Source organism: Mustela lutreola, chromosome 7 (assembly GCF_030435805.1).
Source record: "Mustela lutreola isolate mMusLut2 chromosome 7, mMusLut2.pri, whole genome shotgun sequence".
NCBI classification, from domain to species: domain Eukaryota; kingdom Metazoa; phylum Chordata; class Mammalia; order Carnivora; family Mustelidae; genus Mustela; species Mustela lutreola.
This window is the reverse complement of record NC_081296.1, coordinates 144,198,552-144,222,397: the sequence shown is the minus strand read 5'-3', so window position 1 is coordinate 144,222,397 and position 23,846 is coordinate 144,198,552. Positions and strand designations below refer to the sequence as shown.

The 23,846-nt window shown below is 54.1% G+C and overlaps 1 protein-coding gene across 3 annotated transcripts in view; it reads left to right on the top strand.

Moving 5' to 3' along the window:
* SYNE3 (spectrin repeat containing nuclear envelope family member 3) overlaps nucleotides 1-23,846 on the top strand; it is an 86,625-nt gene that overhangs the window by 21,362 nt on the left and 41,417 nt on the right. For 2 of the 3 annotated variants that reach the window (XM_059183031.1, XM_059183032.1), the window contains 3 exons: nucleotides 10,203-10,360; nucleotides 20,020-20,192; nucleotides 21,093-21,402. In XM_059183031.1, coding sequence (XP_059039014.1) covers nucleotides 10,217-10,360; nucleotides 20,020-20,192; nucleotides 21,093-21,402 — 627 coding nt within the window. In that variant the 5' untranslated portion in view covers nucleotides 10,203-10,216. Of the gene's footprint in view, nucleotides 1-10,202; nucleotides 10,361-19,839; nucleotides 19,893-20,019; nucleotides 20,193-21,092; nucleotides 21,403-23,846 lie in introns of those variants that run through there. The other variant, XM_059183030.1, reaches the window with a different exon arrangement.

Here is a 23,846-nt window from a genome sequence, read left to right as displayed (position 1 = left end):
CCCTTATTAGATAAATAATTTGCAAAATTTCTTTCATTCTGTGGGGTTTTCTCTTCACTTTTTTCCCCAAAGATTTTATTTATATTTATTTGACAGAGAGAGAGAGATCACAAGTAGGCAGAGAGCTAGACGGGGGGGGGGGGGGGGGGGGGCAGAGAGCCCAATGTGCGGCTCGATGCCAGGCCCTGAGATCATGACCTAAGCCGAAGGCAGATGCTTAACCCACTGAGCCACCCAGGCACCCCTCTCTTCACTTTCTTGATAGTGTCCTCTGAAGCACAGAAGTTTATAATTTTGATTAAGTCTGATTTATCTAATTTTCCTTTGTTGCTTGTGCTTTTGGTGTCATATCCAAGATAACAGTGCCCAGTCCTAGGCCAGGAAGATTTATGCTCATGATTCCCTCTACGAGTTTTATAGTCCGGCTCTTTACAATTTGACCTTTGATCTATTTTGAGTTACTTTGGTCTATGGTGTGAGGTAGGAGTCCAAGTTCTGTCTTTGTCTGTGGATATAAAGTTGTCCCAACACTATTTGTTGAAAAGACTCTTCTCATTGAATTGTCTTGGCACCCTTGTTGAAAATTAACAGTAACTATGACACTAATTGTTTCTTTATCAGTAGGTCCCCTTCCTTTTAGAAAAAAAAAAAAAAAGAATTGAGCTGATAATTACCAAGTACCAACTTAAGTGACAGTGGGAGTAAATACTATTCTCTATAATTTCCAGATTTACCTGTCTGTTCACACATATTTGTAACTCCAGCCACGTCTCAGTGTCTGTCCCAGGTACCTTGATCAAGGGAGCAGCGATCAAGACAGGCAAGGGCCGGGCTCAGATGCAAGTTCACGTTCAAAGGAGCTCAGTGCGGTTGGGGAAGTTGTCGCTTTTCATCCCGTGGCAGCCACTGAGTGAGCTGAGTTGCTGAGTTGTGTGCGGGCATCCAGGTCCCTTTTGAACTCAGCCCGTCTGAGAGCTCCAGGAGCACAGAGTAGGGCACCCCCCAGAACCCCTGTTTCAGAGCTCAGAGAGACCATCACATGCTACATGCTTCTGGCTGTTGGTTCAAGGGTTTTGGCCTCAGAGAACCACCTGTTCAAGGAGTCAGCTGGCAGGCCCCTTGGAATTGGAGCAGATTCCTGTTGGCTGTGTGTCCCCCTGTCACTTAGCTCCCTACTCCTCTGGCCTTCAGCCCATGGCCAGGCTGGGAGCTGAGCCAGGGACAGCCTGAAAGGAGGAGCCTGGGAAGGGCTCTGCGGAGCCCGGGAGCTTAGTAAGGGCGCTCGAAGTGCAAACATAAGACGGTCAGGTGGTTGGCCTTCTGGACTGCAGATTAAAAGTCACAATAAACTATCCCGGCACACCGATTAGAAGAGGCTAAGATTGAAGACCTGGCCGTGGGGGGATGTGCGGGAACCAGAACCCTCACACACACTGCTGTCACGAATGGCCAGGGGTGTGGCCTCTTTGGAAAACAGCCTGGCAACTGCCAGGCTACCAAAAAGTGTAAACATCACACCAACCACGTGATCCAGCCTCTCCACCCCTACGTATTTCTGCAAGAGAAATGAAAGGGAATGTCTGTACACAAGTGTTCTGAGCCACTTTATTCGTAAAAGCTGCAAACGGTCCGTCCGTGCTGTCTGCGCAGAATGGGGCCGTTATAAAGCGCAGGAAGGAATGAGCCATTGAGACGAGCATCCACGTGGATGTATCCCAGAGGAGCTGTGGCGAGGGAAAGGAGCCAGGCCAGAAATTCATACACACATACATAGTGCATCATACGATTTACGTGAAATCCTCCAGAAAAATGCCAAGTGCCCTGCAGTGACCGTGCACACATCAGCGTTTGCCGGCGATGGGGTGTGGACAGAAGGGAGGGACCGGACGTGGGATCAGGAACCCGGGGCGTGATGGATGTGTTCTTTATCTTGAGTGGGGTGATGGTTTTATGGGTGTACATGTCAAACCCTATAAATTGTGCCCTTTAACAATGCCTTATTCATCAGTTATACTCCCAGGGAAGCCGTTGGAAATGAAGGTGACCCCATCTCCAGTCAGCTAACCAAAAAGATGAGTCTGACCCTGCCTTCCTTCAGAGAACTCCTCAGCACAAAGGAGCAATGGAACAGGAACAGCGCGGTGCAGCGGCCGGGTCCCATTCTGGGTCCGTGGCTTACGAACCATGCTGTGCACCTCCCCCCCCTCAAGCAAAACCCAATTTTCTTTCCATGAGATGGAAACCATAATCCTAACTCCCTCCTAGGTGGGAAGGAGAACATGGGGAAATCCACAGATGGTGCTTAGTAAACCCATCATCAACAGCAGCGTACACAGTGTCCACGAGCTGCTGAGGAAGGAGGGGTGGTTGGGCAGGAAGGGAGGAAGCTGGAAGGTCTCCACCTCTCTCGGTGGCGCTAAGTGGATCTTGGAAAGGAGATCAGAGAAGTGTCTGTTGGAAGGAGGTGCAGAGGGGTGTGGTAGGAAAGGACTTACCAGCCAGAACTAAGCTGGAGGAGGGGGCAGCACCCAGACTCAAAGCTTCTGGAAAACCCGACAGTGTGCCTTGTGGTGCAGCAAAGTGGAGCTAGGGTTAGCGGGGAGCTCGGTCCTTGAGGGTCACGAGGAGCCCTGGCCTCATCCACCAGTCCAAGCGTTCTCAAATTAGGACCTGAGGGAGGTGTTTCTGGAGGCCACAGGTCGTATGCCAAATCTAGTCTAATAAAAACAAATAAAAAGTTAAAAACTGTACATGTTGGGGCAATGCTCTCAGATTGAAAAGCCAGATTTTCACCTAGCCGAAAGTTCTCATTTCTGAAATCCGTCTTGGTGAGAGTGGGCTCTGAGAATACGTTACATGCAGCCACGGCTTCTCCTTTAAAAAGGTTTGCCATTGCCTTCTTCCATGGGGGAGCCGCAGGAGGCGTGGGGCAAGGTGTGCGTGGTCACTGTGGCCACACTTCCCGTGGGCTATGGTGCAGACCCTGCAGGGAGGGGGCTCCAGTTCTGGGGGAGGTGCTGAGGGAGGTCGGGCCAGAGGCCAGGCAGGTCTTATGGGTTCGGGGATGACTGTGGGATTTGCTACTCCCTGGGAAGACTCCCCTGCCCCACCACCTCCGAGAGAAGGCGTGAGGCACAGGGGACCTGATAGATGCCTCAGCTTTGCAGGGCCAGTGCGAGGCCTGGAGGAGGGGCGTGGGGATGTCTGTCACCGCCATGCTGTCACAGATCACTTGAGAAGGGAGGCCAGGGCAGGTGCAGGGACAAAGGGCTGACACCTCATCCTGGCTTCCATCCCATTGGGCCAGATCTTCTCAGGCCGGGGCCATGGAGCCTGGGGCAGCACCTGCAGCTGGCCTGGATGTCCTCCCGGCCCTGAGCCTTAGAGGGTGTCATCACGGTGTCCTTGGGACTGTAAGCCATGTTTTTACTGCTGGAGCCTAGATTGAGTCATGACCCACAGTGTGAAAAACAACACCCACCTAACAATCTCTTCTGAATCAGAAGCCAGTAGGACCGCCTTGACTGGCCTGAGCGACCTCGTGCCTGTGGTCTAAGTCTCTCTGTCCCAGCCAGGTCGGACTAGTGCTCTGATACCCTGCCCAGTGCTCTCTGATCTGCATCTGACAGCCAGTCCGTGCCTCCTGGACTTCTCACCGCCCTGCCCACGCTGCCAGGAGCCAGCCGTGATCCTGGGGCCTCAAGATCCCTACAAGGAGCCCACCCCTTTGAGGCCTCTGACTGGTCCCCGCCTGCCCCCTCACCCCCCCCCCCGCCCCGCCTCCAGCCAGCGGCTAGAGCCAAGCACACCTGTGCCCCAGGAGCCTCTGCCCTACCCCAGGGGTGCATTCTCCCCCTCATTGTCTCTTAGTTGCCCTGTGCATTCTCTCTCCATTCCCAGATGCTTGTTTTGACCTTTGACCATGTTCACTGAGGTTAGTGCTCCCTCGGTAGAAATTGTGGCGTCCTCCGCGCTATGCCTTTTGACGGAGAGCTTGGCTTCAGTCGATTGAGAGGACTGGGAAACGCTGTTTCAGAATCAGAGTCTGGGGCAGGAGCTGGGCCGGAGAACAGTGTTCACTGCCAGCGGCCGTTTTTCTGTCACGGGGGCTGTTCGAAAATCGTTCTCAGAGCCCTCGTTGTGAAAGCCGTCACTGGCCGGTCCCCTCTGGGCTGGAATTGTAAAGTGGACCCCACAAGCCTGGTAGGATGAGGGGGTTTTGGTATCAGCAAATGCGGTGGGCAGAGGGTAGGTTGCGGTGGCCTGTCGTCTGTGTGGCTTTGGGGCTGTCCCTTAGCTTCTCTGAGCCTGTCCTTCCCTCTGAGATGGGACAGAGCCCAGCGATTGTCCCGGCTCTGGATTCGGGCCCGTAGAGACTATTCAAAGATGAAATAAGGTGGTGCCAGACTCTGTCCCCGCTCTTCATGCTTTGCTCTCAGAATCACCTTCTGGGCATGCTGGGCAGGAGAGAACTGCCCCAGGAACGTCCTGGTGCTCCGAACGACACTCTTGAACGGTGGCCTGGCCACATCATCATCGCCACACGTAAACAAAAGAGTGCATTCCCAGAATCCACTTGAAATAAACTTTGGGATTCAAACCAGCTGCCTGAAATTCCATCTGCATCCATGAGAGCAGCGGGAATGAGTAAGGATGGAAACCGTGGCGGGGCAGGAATGAGTCACGGGGAAGCTGGGCGAGTCACGGAAGGGGTGCGCGCCCCGTTCCCCGGGCTCAGGGTCAGTGTGTGGTGGCGGCCACTGGCCAGGCTGGCAGGGCAGGCACAGCGGGCTGTCACTCTCCATAGGGTCTGCCACGGTCCAGGGATTACTGAGGTCTGCGTGCTGAAGGCTTCTGGGTTCCAGAACGAATGCCAGTGGCCCCACACTGCAGGACTGTGGCTGCCTGCAGCAAGGGCCAGATCTCTGAACAGAGGCCCAGATGTCCCCTCGGAGGAGCCTTCTTGGAACTTTGATGTTCATTAGAGAGGATCCACGGGATCCCCGCACTGCATGGGCAGCCCTCACTGGGGTTGGGCAGCTGGGGGCCACGGACAAAGGCATGGAAGCTTCGTAGAACTGTGGTGTTTAAGAGCAAAGGCTTTGGACGCAGGCCAACCTGAGTTCAAGTCCTACACCTTCTACTTAACATCCCTCTGACTTCGGGTGACGTTCTTAGTATCACGGATCCTTAATATTCTCAGCAATAATGTAGGGGTAATGCCGAGTCTCTCACTGGGGCTTTGTAGGATAAATGAGTTAATAGCCATAAGCCCTTCATCCTAGAGTTAGGCACACACACAACACCAGACCCTTGTTGCCTATCGCAATTATTACCCTCAACCCTGCGTCCGCCCCTTGGGACAGGCGCATTTACCTTCCTGGGTCTGTTTCCATCTTTGTAAATTGGAACCAATAATGCCAGCCCCATGACAGCCACTCTGTGAACCTGGCTTTGCCCCTCTCTCTGCCCGGGAGGGGTTGGGTGTCCTGGGGTACCGCGTTCCCCATTGGAATTGGGCGAGGTCCTTAGCAGCATGACGACAGCGGCCAGATCCCCAAATGGCACGTGTTACAGTGTGTGCATGTTCCCAGAGGAGGCGTTGGAAGGACTGAGCAGGGGACTGTCCCAGCCTGTTCCTTAGGGAGTCTGGTGGCACCGCAGAGCCAGGAGGGGCCTGCACCATACTGCCTCAGCTCTGCAGGTCCTGGGAAGGGGAGGGGGGTCTGTGCACCGACTGTCAGGAGACGGGCTTTGAGCCCCGGCGGGCTGTCAGTAGTCAGAGTCAGTGGTTTTGTTGCTGCAGTGCTCGGTCCCTGCTGCTCGGTGGCTCCAGTTGCATGGAGAGCGGGGCCGATCCCCGGCTCCCTCTGGTCTCCTCGCGGCTTCTGGGCTCCCGCACCCCTGCGTCCGCTGGCCCCGGAGGTTTGCCGCTGGACTGAGTGGATTCGACTCACCTTATAGGATCCTGTCCAATATGGGGTCACTGCCCGCCCTGGGGCACACCTGTCAGATGCCCCAAGGGGCAGGGAGCTGGGCTTGGCTTTGGAGACAGTGTGGTCCGCGGGACGGGCACAGACTGTGGAATCTGACAGAATGAGGTTGAGCTCTCAAGCCTGAAGCCGTGGGTCTGTGTGTCTGGTCTCAGCGTTTTTTTTGTTCTTGTTTTTTCCCAAAGATTCTATTTATTTGTCAGAGAGAGAGAGAGAGAGCAAGCGAGCGAGCACACAAGCAGGGGGAGCAGCAGGCAGAGGGGGAAGCAGGCTCCCCGCTGAGCAAGGAGCCTGATGTGGGGCTCGATCCCAGGGCCCCGGAATCATGACCTGAGCCCAAGGCAGACACTTAAACAACTAAACCGTCCAGACGTCCTAGTCCCAGTGTTCTTACCTGCGAGGGGAGAAGTGGGGGCGGCCGGGCAGTGCTGGGCTCGGAGCACCTGCTTTCCTGACGAGTCCCCAGGACATTCTACGAGGAAGGTGCTGGTGGACGGGGGAGGCTGGGCTGAACTCCCACCGTGGGGCAGCATGAGTCTGTCGCCCCCTGTGTCCCCTCCCTCTCAGGTCGTGGTGGCGGGTGCCCTGGGCCAAGTGCCTGGCGCAGTGTAGGCCGTGTACCATGGCAGCCCTGTTCGTGCCTTTCTCTTCCCTTTGGGCTACATCCCGTTTCCAGCACCCTCTACCACAGCACACATATCAACCGCGTTTGGGCCCTCACTTTGCCCTGAACCTTCCTCCTCAAGCTCTAGTTCAGCCCCCCCCCCTTTTGATCCCACAAGTCCTGCCAGCCTCCTACTAACATGTCAGCCTCTCACACTTAGGGGTTGTGACCCGGGTTCCAGCTGAGCCCCTGATCTGTCCTGCCTCGGCTTTATGCCTACGACCTGGCCCAGCTTGTCTGTCGTCAAGGCCAAAATGTCATTTCTCTTCCTGCCATATTTGTGGTAACCAAACAGGAGGCTGGAAACTGGGATGGTTTCCTTTCACTCTCTCTCCTCCTACGGACCAGCCCCGTGCTTGCTCCCATAGCCTTCCCTCTGGGGTCCTCCTGCCCCTGCCCCTTTCGGCCTAACCCCCAGCCTCCGCCCACCCCTGTGAAGGCTTCCCCTCTCGACCCTCCCTGGCCAGGGTCACCTGCCCGAAGCTCAGAAATAGTCGTGTAGCGAAGCCCCATTGTTAGCTCTTGTGATTTAATGTGTTAATAAAAAATTGTGTGTTTGTGCATGTATATCTCATTGATTTAGTCTTTTGATAACTATGGTTTTTTTTTAAAAGATTTTATTTACTTATCTATTTATTTATTTAGCGAGCTAGCACAGGAAGGGGGCAGAAGGAGAGGAGAGAGAGAACCTAGGCAGGTTTCCCTCTGAGAGCAGAGCCCTATGCGGGGCTCCATCTCAGGACCCTGAGATGGTGACCTGACCCGAAACTAAGAGTCTGATGTTCAACAGACTGAGCCCACCCAAGGCCCCTGATAACTGTGTTTTCAGACCATTGGTTTTCTTTGTAATTCTTTGCACTCTATTGTTGCCATTTCAAGCCTTTATTCAGAGAAAGCTCTGGAAGTTTGGAGCTGTCCCGCTTCCCTCAAACCACCCCCACGCCAGCCCCGAGCACATTCATCTGCAGCCCACATGCGTGCTCAGTGTGCTGCTTCTCTCCCATGAGCTTTTTTAATTTTTGAAAAGGATTTTGTTTACTTGAGAGAGAGAGAGAGAGAGAGCGGTGAGCACAAGCAGGGGCGGGGTGGGGGGGTGGGGGGGAGAAGCAGATTCCCTGCTGAGCAAGGAGCCAGACGTGGAGCTCCGTCCTAGAACCCTGAGATCATGACCCGAGCCAAAGGCAGACGCTTCACCGATCAAGCCACCCAGGCGTCCCTCTCCTGTGAGCTTCTTGAGACAGGCCTCGCTGCAAGCTTGTGTTGAGTTCCCGTGTGTGTCATGGGGAACGAAATGGTTGCAAAACAGGCTAAGATGCCTCCGTCTCCTGAACTCCGCCTGGGGCTCCCCGAGCCCAGCCTCGTGAGGTCCCTCAGTGGAGGCCGATCCAGGGGTCTGAGGCCCACCTGAGCCCCGCCGTACCCCGCTGCACCCCAGGTGTCCCATGTAATGTACATCGTACAACGTGTAACGTGCAGTGTACATCGGGGTCTCCAAATCACCCTGCCTTACAGGCCCTGGGCATTTGCCGCCAGAAGGGCTCTCCCAAGCCTCTCTCAGGCCGTGTGGCAATGAAGAAAGTTCTTGCCAGCGGTCCTGCCCCCAGAAACTCTGGGAGACTCCTCTCTGCCCCTCCCCTGCCTTGCTTTGTAAAGTTATGTAAAAGCTGAACTTTCTGGAAGCCAATCAAGTCCCACACTAGGCGGGAGATTAAAGACACAATGAACCCAATTTAAGCGCCCACACATTCTACTGTGCTTTACAAACGGAGCATTCAAAGACAGGGAGTGGCTTCAGGGAACTTATTAAATTGTTAGAAAAAAAAAATCAAAACAGCTCTGAAAGGAAAACAACAGGCTGGGACGCTGAGCTCCTAACTGCAGGCCCAGGTCCCCGTGCGGACCGCCTGCGTCGGCGGTGAAGGCCCGTCCCCTGCACGCTGGGGACACAGCCCAGCCTGTGCCGGCCCTGGGTGGGAGCTTAGAGCCTCAGGCCCTCCGTCAAGACTTGTTGGACCACAAGCTGATGATCGAGGACAGAGCCAACATGCAGTTCAACCTTGTGAAGAAACTGTTGTGTTTTTTTAAAATTTTTATTTTTAAAGGGGTGGTTGCTCTTTCTAGAAAATTCCCAAAGTGCCTGTGGAAAAATAAGGAAACCGAAGCTTCCAACTCTATGTTTCCACCATCCACAGGCCAACAGTCTCTACCGGAGCAGCCTCCAAGGACACTGTGCCAGGAAAAGAGAGGCCTGAGGTCACGTGGGATGTGGCTTCAGCCACTGTGGGCCACGCCCCCTGCAGTCAGTCACGTGGACCCGTCGTGGCCCGACTGCCTAACCTTTCCCCAGGAGCTTAGTTTTTTGTGGCTCTGTTTGCTTTTAGTGTAGTGTTGTAACTACTAAACATACAATTTTGCCGAATGTTTTGGTGTTGTTATAGTGTAAAAATTCTCCATCATCCATTCATTTTAAGCGTACTTTTCGTGGGCTGCATAATATCCTAAAGGCGGGGAACCCTGCATCCCTTCACTAATGCCCACTGCTGGGCATTTGGGTTTTTCCAATTTTGCTTCATTTGCCATTTTAACCAATGCTACATTCGTTTTTCGGTGCCTTAAACTTCATACCAGTTCTGGGCCGTCTCAACATTGGCAGAGGCGTTATGGGAGGTTGGGGATAAGCTACACACAATCCCCTCCCGTAAGATGCAGATATAAATAACTTTAATCTGAAGTCGGTTATCGTGGTATAAGCAGACAACTAGAGCTGGAATACAGAATAGTTTTGCCTGGGTTTAGTGGGATTCTAGGAAAGTTACGGGTGAAAATCTGAGCCCTGGTGTCTGCCGCTGAAAGGTAAGGGCGAGGGAGTGGGGGGCACCATAGGAAGGGCTGCTTTAGCTCCGGGATCCAGGCTTCAGGGCTTCCCTTAAGGCGGCAGAGCAGGTGGGTCAGTTGAATGTCCGTGGCCACCACAAGCTAGGTGGTCTGTGGCTCAGCGGAAAAACACCAGTGATTGTCCCCCATGGACCCAAGTTCGTGGAGAGCTAACAACAAGACCCCTGGCGGATGGGGCCCGTCCCCAGCCCTGAGCCAGTAATATTCAGGTGGGATTCTGGGGCTGACCTCAGCTTGCGTGATGCCAAAAATTATTTCTCAGGGTGAGACTACTCGATCCATTGAGATCATGATTCATTATGTGTCATGGGCATCTCAGACTGTATGTGTTTTGGGATTCTCCTTTGGAGGGGCTTCAACCCACAGAGACAGAAGAGGGTTGGTCCTGAGTCCCCAGCTAGGGTGAGCGGGAGGCAGGGCGCCGAGAGGCTGGGGAGGATGTCTGCCAGCCCGGCGCCCAGGGCCCGCTCTCCCATAGGAGAGACCCCGGGGGTCTCCTCTGTGGTCCTTTGGAGGACTGTGCAGCCGAGTGGGAGCACCAGGAGGGGCGCTGGTGGGCTGCGGGTCTGTCCCCAGTGTCGGTTCCATCCCCACCAACACTACCCGACGTTCTCACCCGCCGGCCGGATCTCATGTGGTCCTGCCTTCAGCCCCCACAGGTGCCATGACTCAGCCGCCCCAGGAGGGCTTCGACAGGAGCGTGGAGGACGCCCTCAAGTGGATGAAGGCCGTGCAGGAGCGACTGCAGGTCAACGACAACACCCAGGGGCCCCGGGCGGCCCTGGAGGCCAGGCTGCGGGAGACCGAGGTATGCAGAGGCCGGGGCTTCCGTGGCCCCATGGCCTTGGCTGGGTCCCTCCCCCTTCAGGCCTCAGGTTTCGGGGCTGATAAATGGCAGGGGTGTGTCTCAAACTTGGATGTGCTGGAATCTCCCGGGGATTTGGGTTGGAGTGCCGATTGTGATCTGGGAGGTCAGGGCAGCCCCCCCCCCCGGTCCCCCTCCCCGCCAACGGTATTGCTAACATGATCCGGGTGACGCAATTGCTGCTGGTCCTGGGACCATGCTCTCTCAGTGGCCGTCTGGTTCTTCTGCACCAGCAGAGGCTCCATGCGGCCAGGTGGGTCTCTAGCATCCTCCTGTTTCCCTGAGTCCCTGAGCCGGACGTCCCTTCCAGGTCTGGGTGGGTCCAGATCGGCCTTCAGGAGGTTGGTTCTGCCCAGCGAGAAGTGACCCCAGGGCCAGGGTCTGGCCTTGCTCCTCACAAGGCAGGGCTCAGGGTCTGTGGTGCTGTGCCTACTAGAAGTGCTGGTGCCCGGGGCCTGGCCTGGCACTGTGCTGCCCCCATCCATGGGCATCTGCTCCGGGCCTGGGGACAAGGCAGGAACATCAGCATGAATCAGAGACCTGAGTTAGACTCTCTATGCTGATGCTAATGTGCTGTGTGACCTTAGTCAAGTCCCTCTCCCTTTCTGGGCCTCAGTTTCCCATCTCTGAGCAAAGCCGTGACGGACACGTCTCTCAGGTCACCTCCATCGGAATATCCTGCAATTCTAACTTGTCACCTAACAATGGTCACTCTTAAGGGCAGCTGACCTTCTCCGACACAAACCGATCTCCCGACCAGGCTAGAAGTCGAGCTGACCCCACACCCACTGTCCTGGGTTGCTTTCTTTTTTTCATGCAGTCTTACTGATTTGGTGTATCTTTCTGAAAATATCTAATGCTCTTTTTAGAAATGGATGGTCTAAATGAAGAAATTTATATCACCTTTGTAAGGCTGATCATTTCAGGTTCAACACAACATTGTGAAGGAAGAGCCTCAGTTACATATGGGGAAACTGAGGCCTAGGTCATGTGACTCGTCCACATTGGAACCGTCTCTGGGTAGGACATTCTCTCCTGGAATTCGAATCTTCTGAGGCCTTGTCAGATGAGCTTTCTGTTTCCCTAGAGCCTCATGTGCTCCTCTGATGACCAGAGATGCTATTCACAATAAAACTGTGCCCGGCAGGGCAGAAAGCAGGGCGTTCTGGTTCCTCTGACACTCTTCCCATAGAACAGCTCACTGGATTTGAGTGAGGCCAGGCTATGGAGTCTGGACATCTTGGGTTCAAATCCCAGCTCGGCTTCTTGCTTGGTTGTGTGAGCACCAGCCAGTCATTTGGCCCTGTTGGGCCTCCATCTACTTCCCTTCTAGAAAGGGATGGTGCTAATTATCTCAGAATGTGCTTCTCATACCTTCAGTGCCTGACTCTGCTGGACCAGAGACCTGCCCTTTTGAGTCACATTTTTTCACTAGCTTCCCCTGCGGCAGGCCGCAGACCACGGCCTTGGGACTCCCAGGTGATCGAATGTCCTATGATCAAATGCTTCCCAATTGGACAGTGAAGTGAGCGGAGAACCCGGGGCTCTTGAAGAACCCCAGGGAGGTTGTGTCTCCCAGCCTGGGAGATCAAGAGCATTCTCTAGGGACAAGCGACTTTACTGCTGAAGCTCCAGTACAGAGGAGGTAGTCGAGTGGGGGACTGCAGGGGTGGGGGTGGGGAGGAGGGGGCTCCAGGCAGAGGGAACAAGTAAGAAAGGCCTGGAGGTGAGCAGAGCCCGAAGCCCACACTTGGAGCCCTAACAGGGCTAGTGTTAGGACAGTACCGAGTGTCAGGCAGAAGCAGGGGATAGGGCCAGAGAGGTGGTTAGGGGGTCAGTGGGGGACAGCCTAGAGCACCAAGCTGGGGGGCTTGGATGTCTCTTCCGCAACAGGGGGGATGGTGGTTTGGAAATTCGGAGGGTCTGGGATTGAAGGACTTCCCCAGGGGAGGGGAGCTAGCAGCCCGAAGCCCCTTCCCGTGTCAGACTTGGCCTTCCCCATCAGCAGCACCGTGATTGCCACCAGGAGGCACGTATCCAATGATTCGTCCTCCCAGATCCCTGAGAGCGGGGGCACGACCTTCATTCACCGCCTGTCAGTTCCTCCAGGCAGCGCTCTCCGCTTTCACGTTTATTTTACAAAAGCCCTGTACCCACTTGTCAATAGCAACATGTGATTCCTGGACACAGTGATGAGCCAAAGCTCCAGAAACTGACCTCGTTGGGGCTTGAACCCAGGCATGAGTCCTGAGCGTCGCTGGCCATCCCCATGCAGGGGCCTGGGGCAGTAGAGGCAGGCGAGGTCCACCTTACCCCAGGGCCCACGACCTAAAGGGGGACAGGTGTGCCCAGAATCCACGCCACACAGGGTGTCCTGATGTTATGATGGGATTCTCCTCCTCTAAAACCTTCCATGGCTCCCTGTTGCCCACCAAAGAAAACCCAGACTTCACCTGGTGTCCAAGTCTGCTCTTGCCTATTCGGCCCTGCTTTCCGGCCTCAGCTGCTCCAGCCGTCAGCCTGAGCAAGCACATGTCCTCTCCTGTTGGCAGACAGCCTAGATGTTCGCTTAGCAGGCCTCTGGCCTGTGCTCTTGCCTCTACTTGGAACACCCTTTACTGAGTGTGGGTGTGGGTGTGCTTGTGAAATGAAATACCACCTCCCCCACCCCACCTCTCCACCTGCAGCCCAGCTCCTGATGCTCTCAGTCCTGGAACACTACAGCCCTGTATGTACCCGCTGTGTCGGTACTACCCATCCCTTTGGACCTGGCACCCGTATACCGGCAGGTCATCACCCTCTGGTGCTGTGAGGCGGGGTGGTAAGCCGAGGAGGGGGTCGTCCTGAGGAAGAGCCTGTGCCCACCCCTGGAGACTGGGGGGAGGGGTCGTGTCCTGGGTCTTCTACCACCGGCTCTCCCACGGGGCTCAGGCATGCTCCGTTCTGGGCTCTGACATTTCAAAACCAATTTCGCAATAAGAAAGAAAACATTTCTCTCCTGCCATCTGGGGAAGGGAGCTGCTAGGGACTTTACCACCTCCCCAGTCCCTGGGACCTCTCTCTGGGGTCTCGGGGTCTCCCTTGTGGGCCCCCCCCCGCCACCCCAGCTCAGTGATGTGTGTTCCTGGTAATCATTTTCTGGAGGGGCCAGGGTGTCAGTTCCAATCCAGCTGTGACACCTCATAGCTCTGTGGCCAGGAGTGAGTCGCATGCCCTCCTGCAGAGTGCAGGGAGGGTCCTCTCCCCCTCGTGCAGCTCAAGGACCCCCAGGGTGGTGGAAGCCTTCTGGGAAGGGAGACTGGAGAGTGTCACTCTGGGAACTAGGGCTCTGGCAGGCTGGGGTTCGAATCCTTGCGTGGCTGTGGTGCCTCGGGAGTTTCTGGAACACCTGGAGCTTAAGAGTGTTGGGGTGGAGGTGGGGTGGAGGGAACAGGGAGGCAAATGGCTTACTGGGGCCCTTGGCCAAGTGCAGGACCCCTGGCAGAGCTGGGCCGGTGGGTGAGGTAGTTTCTTGTGGTTTCGATGCAGGAATGGGTGCGTGCTGACCCTCCCTGCCTGCGCCCGAGCCTCCAGGAGCTGGTCCCCTGGTGCCCAGCATCTCCTCTCTTTGCCCTCTGGTTCCCAGCCTCCGTGGCCCTGCTCTGGGGCCACGTCCCTGCTGGGCTGCTTCCTGGCTGGCTTCCAGACCCCCCCTGCCCAGCTATGGTCAGAAACAGGCTTCGTTCCCTAGGACTTGGCTTCCAAGTGCTGGACGCACTGTGCCTGAATACCTCGTGCTCCTCTACCTCTGCTCAAGCCCCCGTCATAGAAGCTTGCATGTCACTAAGAGCTGGCGCCAATGCCACCTCCTCATAAAGCCTCCTTGGGTTTCCCCACGTCCCTCCTTGGAACTCTGGTCATTACCTTGTTGTGTCTGTGGCTCATTTACAGTCCTCTGTGCTCTTGGCTGCAGACTCCACCACACCCTGCAAGCCCTGGGCTGTATTGGTTCATCCTGGACCCCAGGACCCAACACAGTACCCAGCAGAGTACTGAGAATAGTACCCAATATAGTACCTAGCATCGTACCCAGCATAGCACCCAGCATAATACCCAGCACAGTGCTCAACTCAGTACCAAGCATAGTACTCAACACAGTGCCCAGCATATGCCCAGCGTAATACCCAGCACAGTACTACACACAGTACCCAGCACAGTACTCAACACAGTACTGAACACAGTACCCACCATAGTGCCCAACATAGCACTGAGCATACTACCCAGCACAGTGCCCAGTACAATGCCCAGTATATTACCCACTGTAGTGCCTGGCATAATACTCAGCTCAGTGTCCAAGTCAGTACCCAACACAGTACTGCACACAGTGCCCAGCATAGCACTAAGCATAGTACCCAGCACAGTTCCTGTCTCATTCTGGCTGCATTGATGAAAGCCCAGACTGACCCTGTTCCTCCAGCTTTCCTATCGGGTTGTTCTCCTCTCCCCTGAGGTTTTCGCCCCATCCAGCCCCCACCAGACTGTGACTCTCACTGGCTCCTTAAGCAGGATCATTCTGTAGCTGCAGGTCGAGTGCCCCTTCCCAGCTGGCCAGCACCTCCTGCCAAGCACTCCTAGATCTTGCCTTTGATCGGCTGTAAAAGAGCTTCCCACCAGCCAGAGAGCGTTGTCCTGACAGCAGTGAAGGAAGGTGGAATCGGCTTCTTAAATCTTAGGCCCAGCCTCCCGGCCCCAGGCCGGGAACTACCCGACTGGTTGATATTTTGGTTTGGGGGCAGATGTTTCTGCTTTGGGCCAGGAGGGGCTGGCATTCTGTCTGCCTTGGGCTTGGCCAGCTCTCCCCTGTTTGGTAGGGAAACCTCAGAGTCCCTCCCCTGCAAAGGGCAGAGGTTTGAGAGGTCTGCCGTGTCCCCTCCATCCAGCCTGCACCTCTCCGAGCCGAGGAGGCAGGAGAGCAAAGGGCCAGAGGCCTATAGGAGGTCACACCGTCAGGACACTAGGTTGTGGTAAAGGGGTCGTTGTTCCAGGCCTGGTTGGTGCTCTCTCTCTGGGGGTGAGACTGAGCTCAGCGTCTTACCCCCCAGCCACTGGCCCCTTGGGTTTACAGAGCCAGATTCTGACGGAGCCCCATTTGGGGGGCAGGTATGAGGAGGCCGCCCCCACTGCTGTGGAGAACTGTCCCGCAAGCCTCCAGGTTTCTGTGGGTTCCCAGCGCCCTTGCCTATGAAGCTGCCATTAGCGGGGCACCCCTCTTGTAAGCTCAGGGTGTGGGCATTCCGTCTACTCCTCAACACTGGGGGTCAGAAATTTCGGGCCCTTCATCAAATTAGATCTCTGAGATGACAAGAAATTCATCCTGAGCTTCACTGCGGAACCCCTTCTCCTGAGTGGAATGACATGGTCTGTGCAGGGGGTGGGGAATCTCCCTCAGCCCAGAACGTTCCACAGGGGCCCCCAGATCTTTAGTCCATGCTAACTTCTAGGGGGTCTTTGTCTTCCACATCACAGCCTGATACTGAGAGGGACCCAGCAGCTCTGTAGGGTTCTTTGGGGTCCTGCTGTATCCCCCTGCTTGGCCAGGCCCCAAAGCAAACAAAACCTCTTTTCCCCTCTTGGGGTAGCTCCCTGCTCTCCACTCTGCCTGTACCACCAGCCCCGATGCTCACAGACCACAGGGAGCCTGAGGAAGGAGCTTGTTCAATGTCACTCTTTGAGAGTACAGGGAGGAGAACAGGCCTCTCCCATCGTCATCACCGTAACTGGTGACCATTCTCCTAGAAGGTGACAAGGGCTGACACCTCTGCCCATTTGCACGTGTTGGAAAAGGCCCTACATCATATCTCAACCTTTTACAAAGTATATTAACCCAGCAATGTTTTAAGTAACTATATTTGTTTAGATTAATGGCCTAACCCTATGAGGTAGACCAAGTGGGGATTGTTGTCACTATCTCAGGGTGTGAAAGGGAGGCCCAGAATGATCCGTGGACCTGCCTGGGGGCACACAGCCATCAGTGAAGTGGCATCTGGCGTCCCTCACCCGGTCCCAGTGCCCACCGCAGAGAAGGGTCCCAGAAAGCCAGCCCCCTGGGGCTTCATGCCGAGAAGGCTGGTGGGACAAGAAAGCTTGAGCGGTAAGCAAACATGCTGTCACCGAACAGGGATCAAAGGTGGGAAAAGTCAGAGCTACCAGTGGACAGTTGGTAGCTGACAGTGGAGCATGGCCAGGTGATGGTGCGCCCGGGGCTCTCCCTGCATCAGGGAGTGTGACCATGACCCTGGATGGCATCAGGCTCGCATTTTACAGGCCTGGAGAGTCTTAAGTACTGTGATGAAAGTCACGAGGTAGGAGGGAGTGGCTTTGGAATTGGAATCCAGTTGTCCTTTTATTACAGAGACCACACTTTAGTGGCCACAGAAGTAAATAATGCCAGTTAATAAGGAGATGATCTGCTGTTAATCAAAGGCATGCTAATTGCTACACGTGGTGTGTTAATCTGGGTCCTCCAAGAGGCCAAGGCCAAGGTGAGATAAAAGCTCAAGATGGTTTAATACTGGGAATCCTGGCCTCAGCATCAGGGAGCAGAAAGAAACAAAAGGCATACAAATTGGCAAAGAAGAAATCACTCTGTCTGTCTTGGCAGATCACATGATTCTCTATGTAGATAACTGAAAGCCTCCAGCAAAAAATTGCTAGAACTGCTACATGAATTCAGCAAAGTCACAGGATATAAAATCGGTGCACACAAGTCAGCTGCATTTCTATATACTAACAATGAAGCAGAAGAAACAGAAATCAGGGAATCGACCCCATTTATAACTACATCAAAACCCATAAGATACCTAGGAGTAAACCTAACCAAAGAGGTAAAGGGTCTATACTCTGAAAACTATAGAACACTCATGAAAGAAATTGAGGGAGACTCAAAGAAATAGAAAAACATTCCAGGGTGCCTGGGTGGCTCAGTGGGTTAAGCCGCTGCCTTCGGCTCAGGTCATGATCTCGGGGTCCTGGGCTCGAGTCCCGCATCAGGCTGTCTGCTCAGCAGGAGCCTGCTTCCTCCTCTCTCTCTCTCTGCCTGCCTCTCTGCCTACTCATGATCTCTGTCAAATAAATAAATAAAATCTTTAAAAAAAAAAAAAAAAAAACATTCCATGCTCATGGACTGGAAGAACAAACGTTAAAATGTCTGTGCTACCCAAAGCAATCTACATGTTCAATGCAATCCCTACCAAAATACTATTGACATTTTTCACAGAGCTGGAACAAACAATCCTACAATGTGTATGGAATCAGAAAGACCCCAAAGAGCGAAAGTGATGTTGAAAAAGAAACCGAAGTTGGCAGGATCACTATTCTGGACTTCAAGCTCTATCACAAAGTTGTAATCATCAAGACAGTATGGCACTGGCACAAAAACAGACAGAAAGATCAGTTGAACAGAATAGAGGGCCCAGAAATGGACCCTCAAGTCTGTGGTCAACTAATCTTCGACAAAGCAGGGAAGAATGTCCAGTGGAAAAAAGACAGTGTCTTCAACAAATGATGTTGGGAAAATTGGACAGCCACATGCAGAAGAATGAAACTGGACCATTTCCTTATGCCACACATAAAAATAGACTCAAAATGGATGACGGACCTCAATGTGAGACAGGAATCCATCAAAATTCAAGAGCAGAACACAGGCAGCAACCTCTTCGACCTCAGCCACAGTAACTTCTTGCTAGACACGTCTCTGAAGGCAAGAGAAACAAAGGCAAAACTGAACTATTGGGACTTCATCAAGATAAAAAAGCTTCTGCACAGAAAAGGAAATAGTCAGCAAGACTAGAAGGCAGCCTACAGAATAGCAGAAGATATTTGCAAATGTCTTATCAGAAAAAGGGCTAATATCCAAAATCTAAAAAGAACTTATCAAACTCAACATTCAAAAAAACAAAAAATCCAGTCCAGAAATGGCCAGCACACTTGCCCAGACAATTCTCCAAAGAAGACATGCAAATGGCCAACAGACACGTGAAAAAAACCATGTGCTCAACATCATTCAGCATCAGGGAAATACAGATCAAAACCACAGTGAGATACCACCTCACACCAGTTAGAATGGTGTGTTAATAAAATTAACAAGTCAGAAAACGACAGGTATTGGTGAGGATGTGGAGAAAGGGGAACCTTCCTACACTTTTGGTGGGAATGCAAGCTGGTGCAGCCACTCTGGAAAACAGCATGGAAGTACCTCGAAAAGTCAAAAACAGAGCTACCCTATGACCCAGCAATTGCACTACTAGGTATTTATCCGAAGGATACAAACACAATGATCCAAAGGGGCACGTGCCCCCCAGTGTTTATAACAGCAATGTCCACAATAGCCAAACTATGGAAAGAGCCCAGATGTCCATGGACAGATGGATGGATAAAGAAGATGTGGTATATATACACAATGGAATACTATGCAGCCATCAAAAGAAATGAAATCTTGCCATTTGCAACATTATGGATGGAACTAGAGGGTATTAGGCTAAGCAAAATAAGTCACAGAAAGACAAATACCACATGATTTCATTGATATGTGGAATTTAAGAAACAAAACAGGTGAACCTAGGGGAAGGGAAGGAAAAGTAAAATAAGATGAAATCAGAGAGGGAGACAAACCATGAGAGACTCTTAATCATAGGAAACAAACTGAGGGTTGCTGGGGGCGGGGCTGGGTAACTGGGTGATGGGCATTGAGGAGGGCACGCGAGCACGCGATGGAAGGAGCCCTGGGTGTTCTATGCAACTGACACATCACTAAACTCTACTTCTGAAACTAATAATAATACATTTTATGGTAATTACATTGAATTTAAATTAATTTTTTTTTTTAAATCTCAGTATGTTTGATAGGGAAACATTTATGAGAGAAAGTAAATTGGGATCCCCATCAGGCTGGGAGGGGCAAGGTCAGTCTGACGGAGGTCCGACCCCCCAGTCCAGGGGATCAGGGAGTGTCTGGGACTGCGGTGTGGTTCTAAGGGAGCCTGGTCAGGCTGCGGGGCCTCCCGGACCAGGCACCCATCAGAGGAGCTTGCCTTGATGTTCCTGCTTGGTCCCTGGAGGGAGCAGCTGAGAGCCCTTGGTCAAGCCCACGCCCGCCAGTAGACCTGAGAGACAGATTCTCACGGCCCCACACACTGTGACATGGACCTTGCATTTTCTCATTTTATACTGAAAAACAACAATGAAAGAAAAATTGGGGAGCTAGTTACTATAAATGACCCCATTTTACAAATGAGAAAACCAAGTCCCGGGTTCCTGGGCGCTAATGCCGCTTGTCTGAGCTCACAGAGCTGGAAATGGCCAAGTGGGAAAGGGAAGGAACTTATGACACCATCTGACAGCTCTGCGGGGGCGTGGTCAGCTCTGTGGCTCCCGGCTTCCGACCTCAGGGCCACTAGCTGGCTGCCCACGGTCATGGGAGAAGGAGGCAGGGGCTATGGTGAGAACCCAGCCCCGCTGACCTCCAAGGCCTGGCTCTTGCCATCATGCCAGTGTCTTGCCAAGGTTCTGTCCACTTGTACTTTCTTTGTCTCACCCCTGGAAACTGGCTTTTGTGTCCATGACAGAAACTGTGCCAGCTGGAGCCGGAGGGACGTGTGAAGGTGGACCTTGTGCTGCGGGCGGCTGAAACCCTCCTGGCGTGCTGCCATGAGGACCAGAAGCCCCCAATCCTGGCCCAGCTGAAGGACATCAAAGCCCAGTGGGAGGAGACAGTCACCTACATGATTCACTGTCACAGGTAGGGTGGCTGGGGACCCTACTGGGGACCCTCCTTGTCCACCACTGCACTGTCCTGGGGTCCTCTGCCCAGGAGACATTTCTCCAGTCCTGGGGTTGCTGGGAACAGGGCATTCTCTGGGGATTTTGGCCAGTGCTGCCTACCTCTTTCTAATTATAATCATCATTAATGATGATTAATCTAATTAATCATCATTAATGATGATAATAGACAGTAGGAGCCAGTCGTGTTTTGCCAACAATTAGTTCTTAGCAGACTTGCCGTGTGTTCGTCCTTCAGCAGAATGGCAGAGTGAAAATTAACTTGATAGCAGTTTAGCCTAGATTGTCCGCCTAGACCTGGGAGCCAATGAGGGGTGGGGGATTAGACAGACCTGAGATTGCCCCTTGTTCTGCTGTGGTGACTTGCTGTGTGGTCTTGGGAAAGTTACTTGACCTCTCTGAGCGCCAGGCTCCTCCCCTGGATCAGGGTGTGATCAAGTGATCCTCGAAGGTGGTTGAGAAGAGGAAAGAGGGTAACCAATGTCAAGAGCAAGGCACGGTGGGTCCGGCCGTGGGAGCTAGCAGCGTCCCCTCCGTCTTTATGAAACCACACTGGCGAGTGCCTGGGGTGACTTGGCCCGGTGCTGTGGGCTTTGCAAGCCCCTTCACTTAGAATTACAAAGTAGTTCGATGTTGGATAGATGCTGCATAGATGAGACCATCTCCATGTTACAGATGGGGAAACTGAGGCGGGTGAGGAGTGAGGGAGATGCAGCCAGTTCGTGGCCCCTCTGAACCCACATGCAGGCCCCCAATGCGCTGCGCCCCCCCCGGAGCCGGGGACAAGCCCCCCCATACTCCCGCACTCTGGACGGTATTGGATGCGGCAGTTCACAGCCTCCCGCCGCTCTGTCCGCAGCCGCATCGAGTGGGTGTGGCTCCACTGGAGCGAGTACCTGCTGGCTCGCGATGAGTTCTACCGCTGGTTCCAGAAGATGACGGTGGCGCTGGAGGCCCCCGTGGAGCTGCAGGTGGGCCTGAAGGAGAAGCAGTGGCAGCTGAGCCACGCCCAGGTGCTGCTGCACAACGTGGACAACCAGGCCGTGCTCCTGGACCGGCTGCTGGAGGAGGCGGGCTCCCTGTTCAGCAGGATCGGGGACCCCAGCGTGGACGAAGAGGCCCAGAAGAGGATGAAGGCCGAGTACGGGGCGGTGAAGGCCAAAGCCCAGGTGCGTGAGGTGTGGCGGGCTCCAGCTTCGCCCCTGCGTCGTTCACCCCTGCCCTTTACCCACACAGCTAAGCACTCGCTCCCTGAGCGTCCGCCCCCCCCACCCCACCCTGGACGTCCGCTCATGTACTCACTGTCTGTGGTGCTGCCCCCCAACACCCACTCATCCGCTGGCCCCCGCCCTGCAGCGAGCCACCCCTGCGCCTACCCACTCCCTGTCTGTCTCCTCCCTCACTAACCTACCTGACCTGCTGTTGGCTCTCCTGCCCCCACCCCTCTGCCGCTTGCCCCGCCCCCCAGCCATGTCTCTGTGTAGGCGCCCTCCTGCTGTTGACTCACTTACCGGTCAGTCTACTGGTCAGTCACCTCCCACCAGCCTAACCAAGCTCATGTTCCGTAATCCCCACCTCTCCATCCGCGCACGACCCCCTCGGGGATCAGCCACCTCTCCGGACCTTCCCCCTCAATCCTTCTGCCCATTCTTTGTCCCCACCTCCACACATCGCTATATCCTTGCCCTCTTTTTAGTACAGATTTGATTGATTGATTGTTTGATTGAGAGCATGCAAGCAGGGGGAGGGGCAGAGGGAGAGAGAGAGCATGTCAAGCAGACGCCCCGCCCAGCACGGCCCAATGGGCCCATATATTCTTGATTTTTAACCAGTCCATTGAATTACCAATTTCAATTAGTATTTTTAAAAGAAATTGTAATTTTGTTTTATGATCTCCACTGTTCTTTCTGCCATCGTGTAAATGTTGCCCTCCGTCCGGATCGGGGCTCTATCTGTCAGCGTTCTCACTGCGTGCAGTTTGCAGTCGCCACCATGCTGTTCGGGTAGCTGAGGTTCCGGAGCCTGACGCTGCTGTGCGTAGGGTCTCCTGAGAGGGCAGATCATTTCCTTGGGGACTTTGTGGTTTGGAGCCGTGAGCTCGCCCCAAGCGGCACTCTGTCTGCAGAACCCCTGTGGCTGGGGCCTGGCCCCTAAGTGGCCTGTGTTTGCCTCAGCCAGGCTCCCCTGGGAATTCACCTGCGTGATTCCTCTGTTCGTGTCCATGTGTTCGCTGGGGAGTTTCTGTTTCCAAACTTGAACCCCAAGCCAAAATTATTCCAGAGGCTCCTGGATCCATACTCTGAAAGGTGATTGTTTTTTGTTTGTTTGTTTTTTTCTATTTGTTTGGTTTTATTTTTATCCCAGAGCCCCAGAGGAAACCCAGACTTCTCTCTTGTATTTTGCATATGAGGAGATTTTTCTGGTTCACCCCTAAGGGTTCTGACATTGGGCATTTGCCTCCGCCTCCTCTGGGCCCGAAGTCCTGCTTCCTCTTCCGGCCTTTGCACTGACCCCAAGCACACCCGTGGGTTTAACAATCTACAGTCTTTGCTTGGGGTCCACGTGATGTCTCTTCCCTTGGTGTGTGCACACCCGGGTCTGCGTTTAAACAACGCTTTGTTAAATTGTATGCGGCGTTTTGGGCCGTCGGTCCTGGGGAGGTATTCAGGTTTTCTAGCCTGCCATATTGCTGGGTCCTTTCTGATCACAATTTAAGGACAGCAGTCCTATAACGGACAGGAATCCCGGAATACCGTAGCAAGAACAGGACTCCCGTCCCCGAATGCTTGGGAAGGGACCTGGGTTCCCTCCAGGCTCTGCTGCTTCCCAGCTGCGTGGCTCGGGGCAGCTCACCCTATAAGCAGCCGGGCTGAGGACCAAATGAGTTACCGGTGAGCCCTTTGCAAACTGGCAGGCGGCCTCCTAGCAGGAAGGACACCTCTGCTCTGCTTGCAATAGCAGTGAGAGTAAATAGCGACCACGACCACTACCACAATGGAGCCTGGGACACAGCGGGGTCCAGGAGCTGTTTACAAAGTGAATGAGAGCCCCGCCCTTCAGCCTGGAGGCACAAGGCCCCCGGAGGGAAGGGACAGGAGGTGGTGGGGCAGCTGTGCCAGGGACAGAATGGACAGGCGGGCCAGGCAGGCAGGGAGACTGGTTCTCATATGTGAGGCCAGTTGGCCCTCCCCAAGTCCCGAGCAGCAAGGGCAGTGACTCTCCAGGTCTGCCCCTGGGGCCCCAGCAGAGAAGGCACCAGGCCCCAGGGCCTCCTCATTGTGACTTTACAGGAAACAGGTGCTGCTGTCACTCAGCAGACAGCCTCCGTGGCAGGCAGAGGACAGGAAATGGAACGTTTGGCGTGGGGGGGTGTGTTTGTGTGTGTGTGTATGCATGTGTGCGTGTGTGTGGAGGGGGTGTGCCAGGGACCCCGGGTGAGCACCAGACCACGTGTGGAAATGATCACCTCAGAGATCCTCATGGTCACTTCAGGGGCCCTCCCCCTCACTGGATCCGAAAGATCATAGAAAGCACGATTCTTCTTGGCCATGTCTGTCTTTTCTAAGTCTCTTCATGTCTTTGGCCTCACCGGGTCCTTCCAGCCTTCTCTGTG